At 28.4% G+C, this 17,098-nt stretch overlaps 3 protein-coding genes across 3 annotated transcripts in view; 2 read left to right on the top strand and 1 right to left on the bottom strand.

Moving 5' to 3' along the window:
* The first annotated feature begins 5,355 nt into the window (after positions 1–5,355).
* On the top strand, positions 5,356–6,559 carry LOC126894603 (neuralized-like protein 2). The gene is made up of 2 exons (XM_050665726.1): positions 5,356–6,220; positions 6,327–6,559. The coding sequence occupies exons 1-2, from the start codon at positions 5,560–5,562 to the stop codon at positions 6,440–6,442; spliced, it is 777 nt and encodes a 258-aa protein (XP_050521683.1). The 5' UTR covers positions 5,356–5,559; the 3' UTR covers positions 6,443–6,559.
* A 1,051-nt stretch (positions 6,560–7,610) lies between these two features.
* Positions 7,611–9,899, bottom strand: LOC126894358 (uncharacterized). Its single transcript, XM_050665309.1, has 7 exons — positions 9,786–9,899; positions 9,445–9,572; positions 9,178–9,381; positions 8,918–9,106; positions 8,602–8,728; positions 8,336–8,542; positions 7,611–8,105 (listed from the first exon to the last, which is right to left on the bottom strand). The coding sequence occupies exons 2-7, from the start codon at positions 9,496–9,498 to the stop codon at positions 7,777–7,779; spliced, it is 1,110 nt and encodes a 369-aa protein (XP_050521266.1). The 5' UTR covers positions 9,499–9,572; positions 9,786–9,899; the 3' UTR covers positions 7,611–7,776.
* Positions 9,900–12,636: 2,737 nt separating this feature from the next.
* Positions 12,637–17,098, top strand: part of LOC126896412 (protein Wnt-5b-like) — a 33,002-nt gene continuing 28,540 nt past the window's right edge. Inside the window, exon 1 of the mRNA XM_050669167.1 lies at positions 12,637–13,259. Within this exon, the coding sequence (XP_050525124.1) occupies positions 13,135–13,259 (125 nt within the window). The 5' untranslated portion in view covers positions 12,637–13,134. The remainder of the gene's footprint in view (positions 13,260–17,098) is intronic.

The raw sequence follows: 17,098 nt of genomic DNA on the forward strand, positions 1-17,098 counted from the left end.
GCTAAAACATCGAGTTCCTTTTTATTGTTCGTCGTGGCAACAGCATGGACGAATTGCGAGGGGGCTGGCTGCACTTCAACAATTTTGTCAGCCAGCTCGGCTACCTTATCCAGAGGAAGCTCTGATTGTGCGGTTAAAATAGCTTGTGCATGTGATGGTAGACGGCGGAGCCAAAGTTGACGTAAAATATTGTCTTGTAATGTAGTAGTGCCGGCAAGGGAACGGAGATGTCGTAAGAACTGTGATGGCTTACGGTCACCTAGTTCTTCTTCATTGATGAGTTGCCGCACACGTTGTTCTTCTGAGATAGACAACCGTTCAACGAGTTTTGCGCGTAGATGTTTGTAGCGTTCAGTAGGCGGTGGGTTAGTAATAATATCCTCTACTTCGGCGGCGTAACGCGTATCAAGCTGAGCCACAACATAATTAAATTTTGTTTCCTCACTTGTTATTCCCGAGATTGCAAACTGCGAATCAACCTGCGAGAACCATAAGCTCGGTCTTTCGGATCAGAAAGGTGGCAACTTGACGGCAACGCGATTCACTGAAGCTGTTGGATATTGCTGTGCCTGTAGTGCTGCAAGGCGAGCGTTTTCTTGGCGTAACTCCTCCAATTGATTGCGTAGTTCTTCGGCGTTCATACTTGTTATCGTCGAGGTCACCAATGTAGCGAGGTGTAATATATAGAAGTAATAAACACTTTTACGATTTAATAACAACTATACTATATTACAACGAACTAACAAATAACAGCGAGAGACGAAGTGCGTTTGAGACAGAATGCGTAAGTAATTGACTGATCGATTGATTGACTGGAGCGACGATCTTGCCCTTAAATAGTCAGAGGAATCTTCTAGAGGCGGCGGCGGCTGAACATTCTAGAACATTCGACCGCCACAGATTTAATCTGACAGTGATTAAAATCACTATCATAAGAAACGATTCGATGCAAATCTGTAGATAATGTTTCATTTAGAGAAATTGGTGGATTATTCCAAAAGCAACATCAACTCTTATTTCTTTAATTATATCCTGATTAGTAGTTCTTTGATTTTAAAGTATAATATATGAATAAATACTAATTATAATTTTTAAATTTAGTATGAAATTGATATTTAATAATTTAATATTGTAATTTAAACGGAGAAATTATAAAAATAATAAAGAAGTTATATTTTGCTTTACTTTTACGTGTATAAATATTTAAAGGGCTTGATACAATAATTTTCAATAAAAACTGTTTGTTACTATAAAAAAATGCACTGAACTACAAGGAACTTTCATCAGAAGCAAAAAAATACTTTTCTAAATCAACTTTTCGCGTTGTTTTCAAATCAAGTAGACATTTTCTATCATCTAATTTTTGGATATTATTACTAATTATATATAAAATAATAATTAAAAGAAAAAAAATTTGTTTTCAAATTATTACTGATTTGATTTTTAATATGTTAAAAATAATCAGTCCAAATTTTCAATTTTAACCTATTATTTTGGTTCTTTAAAGTTGATGAAAAATGTTTGATAAAGATTTATGAAAGTTTAAAGTAAAAAAAATTGAATATATTACCATAACTTTTAACTCAATTACAACTTTAAAATGACCTAGATGTCAAGACAACAAAGGAAAAATTGCGAAAAAAATTCCCAACCAAATTTTGTTTTTTTAAAAGTTGAATTGAAATTTGTATAATGACATACTAATAGTCCTCATTGATTAGAATTGAGCTTATTTTTTACAGCTTCGCAAAAGTTCAAAAATATGAGCTTTTTTAATTTTCTCAAAAAATATTTAACTTACAAAAAAAAGTTTCGAACAAAAGTTGTTTAAAAGACAATTATAAACAAAAAAAAAATGATCTTATATTTTTTCATTTAAACAAATATTTTTCGAGTTACACTACATTTAATATAAGTACTAAAATTTATATTCCATTTCTTTCATTTTACGGTTACTTTTTATCATGTTATACTTACATTAGACACAATGTTATAAATGCTAATGTGTGTATGTGTGAGTTTATTTATTTATTGTATCTTTAAAGTGTAGTGTATATTAATATACAAGAGATAGAGTAGGTAATTGATTTGACGCTATATTGTTTGTACCCAACTAAACTCTAAATTGTACATTCCCAAACAACAATCATATTATGTCAATTGCCACCGGAATATCTGGTAATATTTTTCTTTTTCTTTGCCTTAATCCCAACTACTTGGGGTCGGGCACCCTTATCCTAAGATTCCACTTGACACGATCTCCCACATCTTCTACGCTCACATCAGCTGTCTTCAAATCGCATTCAATAGCATCCCTCCATCTCTTTTTTGGTCTTCCTCTATCTCTTCTTCATTCAACATTAATTTCTATAACTGTTCTTACAGCTTTCGATTCTTCTTTCCTCATACCATGACTAAACAATCTAAGTCTATTTTCTGTCATCTTATCCACGATTGACGCAACACCTATACTTCCTCTTATATGCTCGTTCCTTATCCTATCTTCTCTAGTCACTCCACTCATCCAACTAAGCATTCTCATCTCTGCTACACTTATTCTCTGCTCTACTTTCTTATCAACCGCCCAACACTATGAACCATACATCATAGCTGGCCTCACAATTTCATACTAAATTTAAAAACTATAATTAGTATTTATTCATATATTATATTTTAAAATCAAAGAACTACTAATCAGGATATAATTAAAGAAATAAGAGTTCATGTTGCTTTTAAAATATTTCACCAATTTCTCTAAAGGAAACACTATCTACAGATTTGCATCGAAGCGTTTCTTATGATAGTGATTTTAATCACTGTCAGATATCATCTATACTTGTCCCATCTATGCCTTGTCCCCACTGTGCTACCGTTTTTTTTTAAATAAAACTTTCACTTTAAAGAACAATAAAAAGTAGGTTCAAAATTATTACTTTTAAGATATTAAAAATCAAAATCAATAATAATTTGAAAACAATTAATTTTAAAAATTATATAATATATAATTAATAGAATTACTAATCTGGGTATAATTAAGGAAATAGAAGTTGATGTTGCTTTTGTAATTATCCATCTATTTTTTAAAATTAAACACTATCTACAGATTTGCATCAAAGCGTTTCTTATGATAGCGATTTTAATCACTGTCAGATTAAATCTATACTGGATCCAACTATGCAACGTCTCCATTATGCCGCGACCCCACTGTGCTGGGTTTTATTATATTAATTGTGCTAATACTTTTNACTCTTAAAGTATGGTGGTGAGGAACTAATAAGAGAAGTAGGGAAATTAATCAGAGATGTATGGCATAAAGAAGAAATACCAAAAGAATGGCAATTAGCAATAATATGTCCAATTTATAAAAAGGGAGACAGATCAAGATACCAAAATTACCGAGGAATATCGTTGCTAAATACAATGTACAAAGTATTGTCAGGTCTCATACTAAATAGAATAAAACCTTACATAAAAGATATCATTGGGGAATACCAATGTGGTTTTATGAGTGGTAAATCCACCATAGATCACATTTTCACTGTTAAACAACTAGTTGAGAAACATTATGAATTCGACAATGATCTACATCTACTATTTATTGATTATAAACAAGCTTATGATTCAATTAATAGAGAAGTACTATGGGACACACTTGTAACCTTTGGGATACCAGCTAAGATAGTGAAAATGATCAAATTATGTATGAATAAAACCAGATGTAAAGTTAGATTCAATCAGCATATATCAGATGAATTTGAAGTTAAGACTGGACTTCGACAGGGAGATGCCCTATCCCCAATACTCTTTAATATAGCTTTAGAAATGGTAGTTAGAAAAACTCAGGAAAAATATGGTGGGGTAAACTTGGAAGAGAACAGAAGACAATGCGGAGTACTAGCGTACGCAGATGATATTATCATATTGGGATCAGACAGTCAAGAAGTCAAAGCAGGAACCAAAGAACTAATAATAAACAGCAAAGACATTGGATTACAAATAAACGAAGGGAAAACCAAATATATGGTAATATCTAGGCGAGAAAATCATGAGGAAAATTTAGAAGTTGAGAATTATAAATTTGAAAGAGTACAAAATTTTAAATACCTGGGTGTTACAATAAATAGCAAAAATAATAATCACGATGAAATTAAAATAAGACTAACTGCAGCAAATAAATGCTATTACGGAGTAACGAGTATACTAAAATCAAAACAGGTATCACTCAAATCAAAAATCACAATATACAAGGTAATTATCAGACCAGTCCTTCTATATGCGTGTGAAACATGGCCAACAACAAATGGAGACGAAGACAAATTAGCAATATTCGAAAGAAGAATATTAAGAAGAATATTTGGGCCAAAAATGAATAACATGACACAACAATATGAGAAAAGAAACAATATAGAAATACAACAGTTATATAAAGAGCCAGACATAGTAGCAGTATTAAAAAATAGGAGAATGGCATGGGCCGGTCATGTGTGGAGGTCAAATGGTCTTATGAAAGAAGTTTTAAAATGGAAACCCCAGGGGAAAAGACCACTTGGCAGGCCGAAACAAAGGTGGATCGACAAAGTGGAGAAGAACTTAGCAGAGATCGGAATACGGGATGGAGAAACAATAGCACAAGACAGAGACAGATGGAAGCAAATTTGTGTTGCGGTAATGGGCCTCAATGGCCTTTAAAAACCGGAAAAAAAAAAAAAAATACTTTTTTAATAAAAGACTGATTCGACGAACTTACATAGGTTTATATTATTTTTAAATAACAAAATATTAGAATTTATTAAAAGGGACCTATGTTTCAGAAATATTTTTGCTATTCGTATGATTAAGATTTAAAAAATATTTTTATTCGCTAATTATTTATAATACATTATTATCTAATCGAAGTTGTAGTGATTGATCTGAATAAGCAAAATTATAAATAGCAAAATAGTTTTTGTTTCTCCTAAAATTTTTCTAAAAAGTTACAGAAGTTCCCTTTAACAAATTCCAGTTTATTTACTATGTATTCCAATCAGATTGCTTATTTTTAAGTGAAATGTCATTCATTAAAAATAGATGATGACCTTAGGGATTAGGTATAGTACCATGTCATTAATATGGTTTTCGCGAAAAATTTAACAGCAAAATGTATTAGTTAATTAATTGATAATGAGTATTAATAAAGAAAAAATTTTTTTTCTAAATTAAATTCATAACAAAGATTTCATGGGACATTTGTTTTTAATTAAGAAATGTGTTGTTTGTACTTTTTTCGCCAAAATTAAGTAATTTTACAATTGAGTTACAATAAAAACTGATAAGAATGTTTGGTAGATAACACTTTTGTATTTATTTTGTATCATTATCGGACTAATCAGTGATTAGTGTGTTGCAAAGAAGTAGTTAAAATTAAGTAAGAATTTTAAATGTTTGAAAAGTTTTTCTTAACATTTAGTTATGATGTCCTTACGGGTGTTTGAGAGCGCATTTTTAGTTTTATTATGACTTGAAAAAATTGTTGCTTTGTTGATTCAAGATTATTTTTTATAGAATATAACTTAAAGAAATATGTCTGAAAAGCCGTTAGATTGCCATCAAACAAAATTTCATAGGTTTCATGGTTACAACTTGAGTCTACACGAACATGATACTGTAGCTCATCGAGAAATGAGTTTTGCGAATGCCATAGTTTTTAGCGAAAGATCTCTATCCCCAGGTGAGGTATTTTTAATTGAAATTGAAAGTAGTGAGAATGGCTGGTCTGGCCATATACGTTTGGGTCTTACTCAACTAGACCCAGATGCTTTACAACATAGTGGACATCTTCTACCTCAGTGCGCAATTCCAGATATGGTTTCAAATAAAGCTTTGGGTGAATCGTGGGTTTGCGCTCTTACAAAACATCAAGCATGGTATGAAGCTAATTATTTGACCCAATACTTCCGCTTAGATGGTAATCATATATACACATCACGTGGTACATTTCCCACCAGTATCTTAAGGCCTTCGAATGGAAATAAAATGGATATATTACCAACAGACGTTGGAAGTCGTGTCGGAGTTGTGTATTTACCTTGTGGCCAAAATATGGCCATTATGCATTTTATTATTAATGGAGAATTTGTTGTACCACTTTCAAGAAGCATTCCATATAATGATTGTCCTATTAGAGCAGTAATCGATGTTTATGGTGCTACTAAAAGAGTCCGTATTATCCAAGTTTATAATGGTAAGCATTTCATCCTTAATTTAAAATTTTTGCATTTAAGGTGTACAAATATTAAATATAAAGAATATAAATTTTGAATGATTTACTATTAAATTTTTGATTTCAGTAAATTCATTACAAAGTGCATGCAGAGAAACCATTTTGAAAAATATAAAAGCAGCATCAGTATCAAAATTACCTTTACCAAATGCACTAAAAGAATATCTTTTGTATAAGACTTAATGAAATTATAATTATATGTAGCCTCTCAATTTAATTTATATTATTAATTTATCTTTACTGAAACATTTTATGTTTGTAAATGTTTTTCAACTCTTTATTATTATTTTTGTTTTATGTGTAAATAAATAATGAATTGAATTTTTATTATTTTATGTATTATTATACATATATGTTGTTTTTTTTTTAATGAATTAATATTATTTTATACAATACAAATTGTAGAATTAAAAAATGTTTTTTATATTTCTAGTTATCTTGATGTAAAAGTTGAAAAGAAGCTAGATATTTATAATACATATGATGTAGTACAAAATAAATAACAAACATTCATTAAATCCCTATACTATTAATTCGAAGAATTGTATAAAAAATAATTAGTCTATTCACAACATAAATAATAATAAGTGTTTCATGAATAAATGGATACTTATAAAATTATAACATCTACTCTTCGTTTATTTATTATAATTTTTTTTTTTAATTTTAGAGATATATAACATAACCTAGAGCTACAATAAACCTGTCAAATGTTATGATTAAGGTGTATAATATTATAATGTCTTAAAAGAATAATTTATTTAATATTTCACAATATTTCATTAACTTATAGTTTTAAATTTGTATAAATGAGTGTAGCAATATTCTTATAAATATTAGGTTTATATATGTTCCTTGATAAACCATGACAAACCACTTGTCATCATTTTTTTCAAAAATTTATAATATAGATCAAAAGGTAGATGTTAGGTATGAATCACATATTCACTTAGAACAAATAAATAAATAAACTTTGTTGAATAAAATAGTTTAATTTTATGATAGCTTAACATGAACAAATATTTATACATAATAATTGTTTTAAAATATAATAATACTAAACAATCTAGATCAAAATGTAAAATTTTTTGATAAAAAATAATATAATTATTGTAAAGGATAAATATAAAATACACATGTGATATATGATGGAATGGGCTAAAAATAATTGCATAAATATTTCCTTAATCTATTAAAAATATTACATAAATAACGTTTATAATTGTAAAATTATCGGTAATTTGTACCAATGATATTATAAAATTGTCTTAAAGATAACTATCTTTTTAAAAATATACACTAAAATTTAATATTAAATTCAAGTGTTGCCAAAAAATTTTTTGACCAAGAGTCAAAACTAATGCTAAAAATATTTTACTTAAACTATTATGAATATTTTAGTTTATAAACAGTCTTATTTTAAGCCAATAAATTTGATCATTCATAACCAAATAAAAAAAAAAATTGCTTTAACTTAAATTAGCAATAATAAAATAAAAAAAGGTCTACATGGAAATTTAAGTATCACATTCTTTATTATTTGAAGATGTCAGAGATAAATCAACTTTATTACTAGAAGTAGTAGATATTCCTTTTGAAATTTGTACTGGTCTCATTGATTGATTGTACATTCGTCGTTGTAATAATGATTCCTGAGTTTCACTTTGAATGTTTTGATTTCTTAAGCTAGTATCATTGGTATTCTCTGATAATGCTCGAAGTTCAACACTTTTTTTATAAGGCAGATTAACAACTTTACGAGAACTTGGTAATATACTGTAAGGTCGATATCTTACCCGTACCACTCTGTCATTCACCACTTTGTTTTCATTTTTATTTCCTGAGCCTAATTAAAAATAAATATATAAAATATTAATTTGTTTTAGGCAAACTATATTTAAATATATGAATGATGTGAAATAAAAAAAAAAAGATTCAATTTGACAACTAATTAACAAACTTGAATAAATAAAAATCATAATTAAAATTATTATATTAATTGATAATTAGCAATTTTAATGAGATTTATATATAATCATAATCATTATTTTATATGAATTTCAGGAAAAACTTTACCTATATGAACATTAGGTGTTGTCTGTAGTCTTGGACCAGCACTATATCTTGGTTGAGCTAGACCAGAATTTGTTTTAGCTCTATCCAGTGGCACTGCAATTGGCAAGTGATACTTTTTAATCACAGGTTTATGCATAGAGTCTTCTTCATCATCATCTTCTTCATCATCGTCATCATCATCATCATCAATTTTAACTTCTACATCACCTAATAAAGTGTAAAATAAACTTATGTGCTCATCAAAAAATTAAAAAAATGTTGCTTACTTAAATCAGAGTCACTTATATTAGGTCTTCTCATCATCAGATCATTTTTCTGATTTAAAGACAACATCTTTTGATCTTTTAATGGCATGGTAGATGGAATAAATTCGTAATCATTACTATTGTCACCCTTTTAGATTAAATTAACATATACTGATAAGTATATTTTAAAAATTTATTGAGTATAAAATACTCTATATATATATATATATATATATGTATACATAATATATAAAATCATTAAATATATCTATATATATATATAAGTATAATGACCAAAATATAATTAACATTATTTATTATAATTATAAGGACTAACTTGTTCATCTTCTTGATGTTTCATGAGCAATCGGAATTCTTCTTCAGTTATTTCATTGTGTTTGGGTTTAATTTTAGATGCTGGAATCTGTCTTTGTTGAATGGAATTATTAATTATTTGGCTATCTTCACTTATGTCAATATCTGTAGAGGTCCGAGAGAGCCTAGAACCTTCTCTTCTATTCAATTGCTAAAAATAATATATAATTAATAACTTCATTTTGCAATAACAAGTAAAAAACATTTTTTTTAATTACTTACTTCAATTATATTAACATTAGTTAAGGATTCGTGTGGCTCACTATATTCAGTATACTTAAGTAACACTTGATCCATATCTGTACTAGCATATTGGTACAACCTGTTGGCCTTATTGAATATAATTATAGCTACTTCACAATCACACAAAACACTTAATTCATAGGCTTTCTTCATAACACCGAATTTTCGTTTGTTAAATGTGACCTAATAAATACCAATAGTATCATTAGTAATTTAAATAAAAATATTTTGCTGTTATGCACTTACATGGCGATTACGGTCATCTGTAATTTTAGATATTTTAATTTTCTTTCTTCCCATTCTAAATTTTTTAAAAATTAATTGTAATTTTAAGGAATTCAAATTCCAAATATGTTTTGTTTCCAAAATAAATTCTTAAAAAAAAAAAATATATATATATATATTATTAAAAATATTTAAGTAACTGATAACAGAAATAATTTCAACAAGGAGTCATAAAAATTATCTATAGTAAATCTAAGCAGAACAATAAAAATTATAATATAATTTTATAATGTAACATATCGTAACAATCTAAACGTGATAGCTAATAAAATAAAAGTTTATAAAAAAACTTAGGAAAGTACCTGGGTATGAAAATAACTTTCGGTGGCGTTTAAAATTAGAACTTCCGTTTATAAAAATTTATAAGACGAGGAGCGTGTTTATTATAACATAATAAGGTAAGGTTATCCCGTGATTGCAAAATATTACCAAAGACTTTATATAATGTACTATAGAGTTTACTTCGTTTAATCTTACTCAACCTTGGTATATTTATTTTATTTACAGATATTGTTAGATTTTACACAAGATGGCGTCAGAGGAACTATATTTTATTGTATTGAAAACTACATTTTAACTATTTTTTATTTTAACACAACTCGTTTTAAACGTAATATTTTAGTTGTATGTGTTTAAAAATAATTTATAGTATGAAGAATTTACCTTATAGTGTTTTTGATTTGTTTATTCATTTATTATTTATGGAGTTCGAAAAAGTATGTAATTCAAAATTAATTTATTATAATTTTAAAATTTTGTTAACACATTTAAATTTTTTTTTTAATAATTATTGTACATACATTACTATTTGTAATAATCTTTTCAAATCTCATGATATATGAGTATGTATGAGTGATATAACTTATTATGCCTCTTAGATTGTGGCCTTCTGGTTCATTTAACTACACAAATGACTCATTATGTTTAAAAAAATGAAATATTTTAGTACCTGAATATTAACGCGATTTAACAAATCACGTGGTAGGAGTACGGTAGTAAAGATTTTGCCCTCACCTTATTAAAATTAATTTTTGCTCATCCCCTACTTGTAATATTTTCCTGCGATTATCTACGAAAGGAATAATTATCGCTATCTAACCCAATTATTTTATACATTTCTAAAAGATAATTTTTATTGTATTTTATTATAATGTTGACAAATTTTTTACACTCCTAAGGTTCAATAAATTTTTACTTCAATTTAAATTTATTTATTTATTTATATAAACTATCATAGCTTCCGCTTTTAGTCATGTCTTTCATAAACGGTTCATTAAAAATAACAAGCATTTACTGAATAGATTTTTTTGTATACGAATAGTAGGATAAACTATTGTCACTGAACAGTCGTTTTAAACTGCACTTTTGTTCTCTTTTAAATCACTTCACATCATTTATACATTACATGTCTGTTTGCAATATAACATCATCATACAATTCTTTTTAGATCTTTAATATTTTTTTCGTGGTTTCACCATTATCCATATATACCACTATCTGGGAGGTCGTATGTAATTTGTATAATAACTTCTTTATTCGTGCTTGAGAACGAATAGCATAACTCTCAAATTAGACCGTGTCGATGATATCCTCCCTGCTGTGTATTTTTTTCGCCCCACATTATTGTATTGTGTAGTGTACATTATGTCTCTTATGTATCACTGAATAAAAGTACGCTTATTCGAGTTTATAGCATGGACAGGTGGGTACTGCGTACATAAGTTCATAAATGAATATTTTAATATACCCAGAGTTATTAGTAGAATATGCACTGTGTGTATATTTTATGAGTTATACGATTATGTGGGAGTTACAGTAGGGTAAGCTAATTTTTAGATAAAATAAGTTTGACCTGTAAATAAATATTTCAAACACTTTCTTTGGTATCAACGGTAGCAGTACACTTAATTTATGATACAATATAATTACAATATCAATTAATATCAATACCTACATTTAAATTAATCCCTATAGGATTAAAATATTTTAGTGACGTCTAAAAAATGATAAAAATTAACTTACATTATTTGTACGAACGATCTTACATAACTTACCATAGTATTATATTGATCTGCATGAATGCAATTTAAATACTATGAAAATATTATATTAGTTTGGTTGTGATTTGATTAAAATTCTATACTTTTAACATTATTTTATTTTGATAATTAAATTAATCGAATAAAACACTCATTAACTAAATGCATTTAAGCTGTAACGTTAAATTTTTTCACTCAATTCTTTTCATCATTCTAGGCACCATATCAAAATCCATAAAAAAAATTACCATTTAAAACGAATAATTTTATTTAATTCAAAATAAATCAACTTGTTTATTTGTGTACATTTGAAAAATTAACATCAAATAATAGAGTTAACATTTTACTTAAGGAATTCCATTTAATTATCAGTCGACAATTTTTAAACCGAGAACTTTTTTTACTTCATTGGTAAAGTGTACAGTTATTGTCTCTTTAGAAATCATATCTAAGATTTAATCAATATATTTATTTTGTTATATAAGTTAAATTTTTCTCACTAGATTTAAAAATATATTATTAGAACTTATTAAAGTTCAATTATTTTTTTTTAATTAGTCTATGTTTAAACAATTATCAAAAAATACAGTTATTGTCATGTTAATTTGCGACCATAAGTGTTAATATTATTCAGGTCACATAGTTATTTAATCTCATTTTAAATATCTTATATACCTTATCTTTCACAGTCGAGAAAAATTAAAATGTTGGCAAAAAATAAAGCGAATAATCTGATTAAACAAAATAAATAAATAATTTAAAATCTAACACGCCATTGTTAATAATTGTATATTTTACTCTAACCCTATTTTGATGACAGTTCTAAACTAGTATTGTACATGAAAATTTTTACTTTTTTTTTTATATTTGAATTTTGTAGTATACAAGTATTTTTAGGTGGCAGCTGCCATGATCCGGAGATATAAAGTAGTGTCCTTTTTATATGTAGACTTCTTGCAAAAATACTTAAAAATAATTTTTTATGTTTTCTTTTTTTTATAATTATGTTGTCGAAAGAAATATCACATAATGTAGGATACATGTATTAATTTTTTAAGTGGGGATTAAGGGGTTGTGAAAAAAAACATGGGAGGGACTGAGTCGCCGGTTTCTAATTCAGTGTTCTCTCAGACGGTAACGCCTCTTCACGGACTGTTGTACGGCGGCGCGCGTTGTGTTGTGTTCTTGTGTGCGGTTATATCGCTCTTGTTGAACGGTTCTATCATGATGCCTATTATATTATAGTGCATTTGAATCAAATACGTTTTTATAAAATATTATACTGGATACGTATATAATATTTATATATATAAATATATTTATAATATTTATACGCATGTCTGTGCGGACAAATAAAATTGCATAGTGAAAAAATCGTCGTTCATTTCGGTTGGTTCGCGATTTTTTCGTTGTTGTTTTTAGAGTATCATATTGGATTGAATTAAAAAAAAAAATTAAATTGTGAGAAAATTATTTCTTAAATTAGATGAATCGTGCGCTGCGTTACGATGGAAAGTTCGCCGTGTGTTTCACCGATGTGAATTGACGATCGGTCTCAAATAAAATATTAATAATATTAAATGCCCGGTCGTTTCAATTAAACGGGATATTTATGGAAAACGATAAACAGGAAATGAACGTGGCTGCTAAATATTGGCACTTACGTATCTTGTTGTTGGCGTTGGTTATTAATGGTTTGTCACTGACGTACGCCGGACATGCATCCAGTCTGAAATCGTAAGTGATCTAATTTTTTTTGTTGGTTATTGTCTCCTACCCCGGGCCATCCCCTCAGTCTAAGCTGTGGTTTATATGTGTTTGTTGTTTTTCCGTATAAAACTCTGTACTAAAATCTGAAACGACATTCGGATTTCAAAAAGACTCATCAATTACCACGAGAGGCAATTTTAATTTTAATAATCATCCCCACAATTTCATTGCGGCGTTTTCTTACTGCCGTCTGTAGAAATCACCTTTTTTTACCTGTATTTCGATGGCCCATTATTCATTGCTTCATAATTTATATCATTCGTTGTTTCATTCCATGCACTCTTTAGAAGTATACATTAACTCTAAGGAAGCATCAAGTTAAAAATATATCACGCTGGATGGTGTTCCCAAAGTTTTCTTAATCGTCTTTAATCTATCGTTACACAATTTATCTACCAAAACTTATTAAACCGGACACCAGTATCTTATCGGTGTTCAAATAATTGACCGACTTAAAAGGTGCTATTTATGTTATATGATAAATAAATAACTATACTAAGGTAGCTTTAATTTCTTAAATTGCCATTATTTTTTTATTGTTTTTTTTTTAATAAGCAAAGTATTTTGGTAGCTTTCAAAATAATATACTATAGAAGATATCGAAATTAATTGCTTCGACCTCAAATATTTACAACTGTAAAAAAAGTTTTTAATCATTTTTGCTAATTAGTCGAATGCTTTGATTGAAAATAGTTAGTTCTAATAATTGTAGAAATGTGAACATAAGAAATATACTTTTATAATGTGTAGAATCGCTCTCAATTTTATAATAGTTAATTTTTTTAATTAAATTACATATAACTAGATCAACAACTTACATAGATATTAACAAATATCATTGTATATCTGTATAATAAATTATAAAGAATGTCTTTAAAATTCCACATAGTTGTGTACGAAATAATGTTTGTAATATAAACGTCTTTAATGCAATTTTTTTTAAAATTAAATTCATATTGCATTTGCATAATTGAACAATTTCTTTTTCTAAGCAAAAAATAACTATAATATCCATTTAGCTAATACTATTTTAGTATTAATATATTGTCCATAATGTGTTAATATAACTTATTGCTTGTATTTCTGTTGCATTGAAGCACTTCTTTAAAACGCTATCCTGAACAACTTTTTTCGGTTTAACGTTCATTGAGAAATTCGTGGAAATGATTGTCTAGGCTCGTGTGATTTTTAAATTGTATAATGTAATTTCATGTATTTATATGAGATAGGGTGTGACAATACGATGTGTAATCTTAAGATATTATGTTTGTGTCCCATTACACCTGAACCCTTATAAAAACTACGGAACCGTAAAAAGGTTTTCCTTTTCGGACCAATTTGTACACTATACGCATGGTCTAAAATCAAAATGTCATCAATCAAACTTGTATTCGAAGAATAACCAATCACACTCGAATGAATTATTAAATCCATAAAAATTCATGCACTGGTAATTATAACGGTTCACAATTATAAGATATCATCTGCAGGGACTTGTATGGTTCATTACAGGGTCCAAATAAATCTGTTGGAGAGAAACTAAAAAAAAAATTCTTATTTAGACTATTATTAGGTATTAAGTGTACTATTATTTATTTTTAGTCTCTGTACACAGTCATGTTCTGGTGTATTATATAGCTTGTAGGCAAACGGGTGCCATTGAAATTTGCCAAACAACCGAGAACCGGCATTACAATAGAGAAAACATGGGGTATACGCGTTGTTATTATTGTTTGTCGGCTGTGATAGAGGCTTCTTAAAAGGGCAGGGGGCTGTGTAAAAAATAATGATATCTGTCTGGTCGATCTGCATTGTCGAATTCTTTTTTTTTTAACACATGCTGGTCCATTCATGATTTTTGGCGAGGCGAACCCTTCTTCCGCCGATAAATTAGTCATTATATTATTAAATTACCGTAAACCGATTCTTTTAACCTCTTACGTGCACATATGAAATTCCGTAACGTGTACGCAGGCAATTTGAAATTCTATTTCCTTTAATTTTTTTTAAATTTAATCTGTTTTTTTGTCGCACGCGCCTTTCATTCGATTCTAAAATCGAGTACATGCCATCTCTAAGTGGCCGTTTAGTTCAAAGAATGACAGCGGAAGGGAATAAAGAGGAAACCCGATCTGTGTATTATATGCCGCGCGGATATTATAAAAAAAATGGCTCGAAGGCAGACACACAATTAACTCTATTCAGCTGTCTGGAGAGCTTCTGTTTTTACTGCCGTTGCCGTTCGCTTTTGTATACAGCCACAGCTATTATACGCTGCTATACATGCCGGACAGAAACAGCTTTAAGTACACTTCGCCTGTGTCTTGCATTATGCGCTCAGGGTTCACAATGTCTTTTGTATGACATTATTTCATTTGATTATCATCCTAATATGTTTTTAACCTCTCTAAAAGCTCCTATAAATTACTATTCATTATCGCCTGGCAAATATTTTTGGTGTTAGACCACACACAGTTTTAGTTAATGACAAAATTTATTAATACCTGACTGTATAATGAACTAAATTGTAATATGCATTGTCGACAACAATAAACAATCTTATAAACCTTGTGTTCAGTAATGCAATTAATTAGCTATAATAATTAATTGAATTAATAATTTATCTTTCTAAAGGATATTTAGACATCTTTCATAAGCCATTAAAAATGTACCTACTAATTAGTACATTTTTATTGGGTCTCTAAAATATTTTATTTAAGAAAAAAAATTTAGGTTTTTTTTAATAAATGTATTGAAATAAAAAAATTATATTAATTATTATAAAATATAAATTTTATTAATAGTTGTTATTGAAAAAGTTATTAGAAAAATTGTTTGAATATATTGCGTGTACATTTGTTGTATTACCTGTTTTATATGAGAATATATCAAGTTGTATTATATCACAAAAATTATTGTAAACTATACTTGAATTATTCTTAGTGGAAAATATTTTAAATGTTCCCGAAGATTACGTGGGACAGTTGAATTTGCGAACAACTACATGTTTTTACTTGAAAATAATTAAAAAATTTACTAAAAAAAGTGTAGACACAATACATATTTCTTAAATAATCAATAAAGTATATATCAAATTTCTCAACAGTAAATTTTTAAGAAAATAAATGAAATATAAATATTATTAATATAAAAATTGATTAGTACCTACGATTGTAAGAATTTAATGAATTCGGGTACATCGTAACGTCTAGTGAATACATACAAATTTTCAGTAGTATGATATCAACAAAATTTGTTTTGATAATTTTTAATCAATTATATCCGTAAACAGGGACGGTGTGGCGCAGTCGGTAACACGGCAATGCTCGACGCGCACTGTCTCGGGTTCGAAACTCTGTTACGAGCGGCTTCATTTGCCGAACGAGAGATCAGTTTGGTAATTGAAGTGGCCATCCCTTTCTCCGGCGATGGACTAACCAACCGTCCCGGAGTATCATCAATGGCTTAGAAACTTCCTCCTTTGGAGGCCGCTAAGGCCCTTAATGAGCTTTTAAAGCGTTAAAAAAAAATATATCCATAAAAAGTAATTTTTAAAAAATTGATCAATTTTCTGAATTTGAAACAATTTAGATTTTTATTAATTTTATTTAAAAAATTCTAGATTTTATAAATTCATATATTTATACACATAAAAAACATTGCACTTACAAACGAACCTTTTCTTTTATGAAGTGTCTACATAAGGGAGTATCTGGGGTAGCTGCCTCAGAGCGCAACGATAAGTGTGCCCCTGGGTCTTTTAGAGATATCATAGCGATGAACCTGATAACACTCGAGCAAAATTG

This window comes from Daktulosphaira vitifoliae, unplaced genomic scaffold (assembly GCF_025091365.1).
Source record: "Daktulosphaira vitifoliae isolate Bord-2020 unplaced genomic scaffold, ASM2509136v1 Scaffold_1, whole genome shotgun sequence".
NCBI classification, from domain to species: Eukaryota; Metazoa; Arthropoda; class Insecta; order Hemiptera; family Phylloxeridae; genus Daktulosphaira; species Daktulosphaira vitifoliae.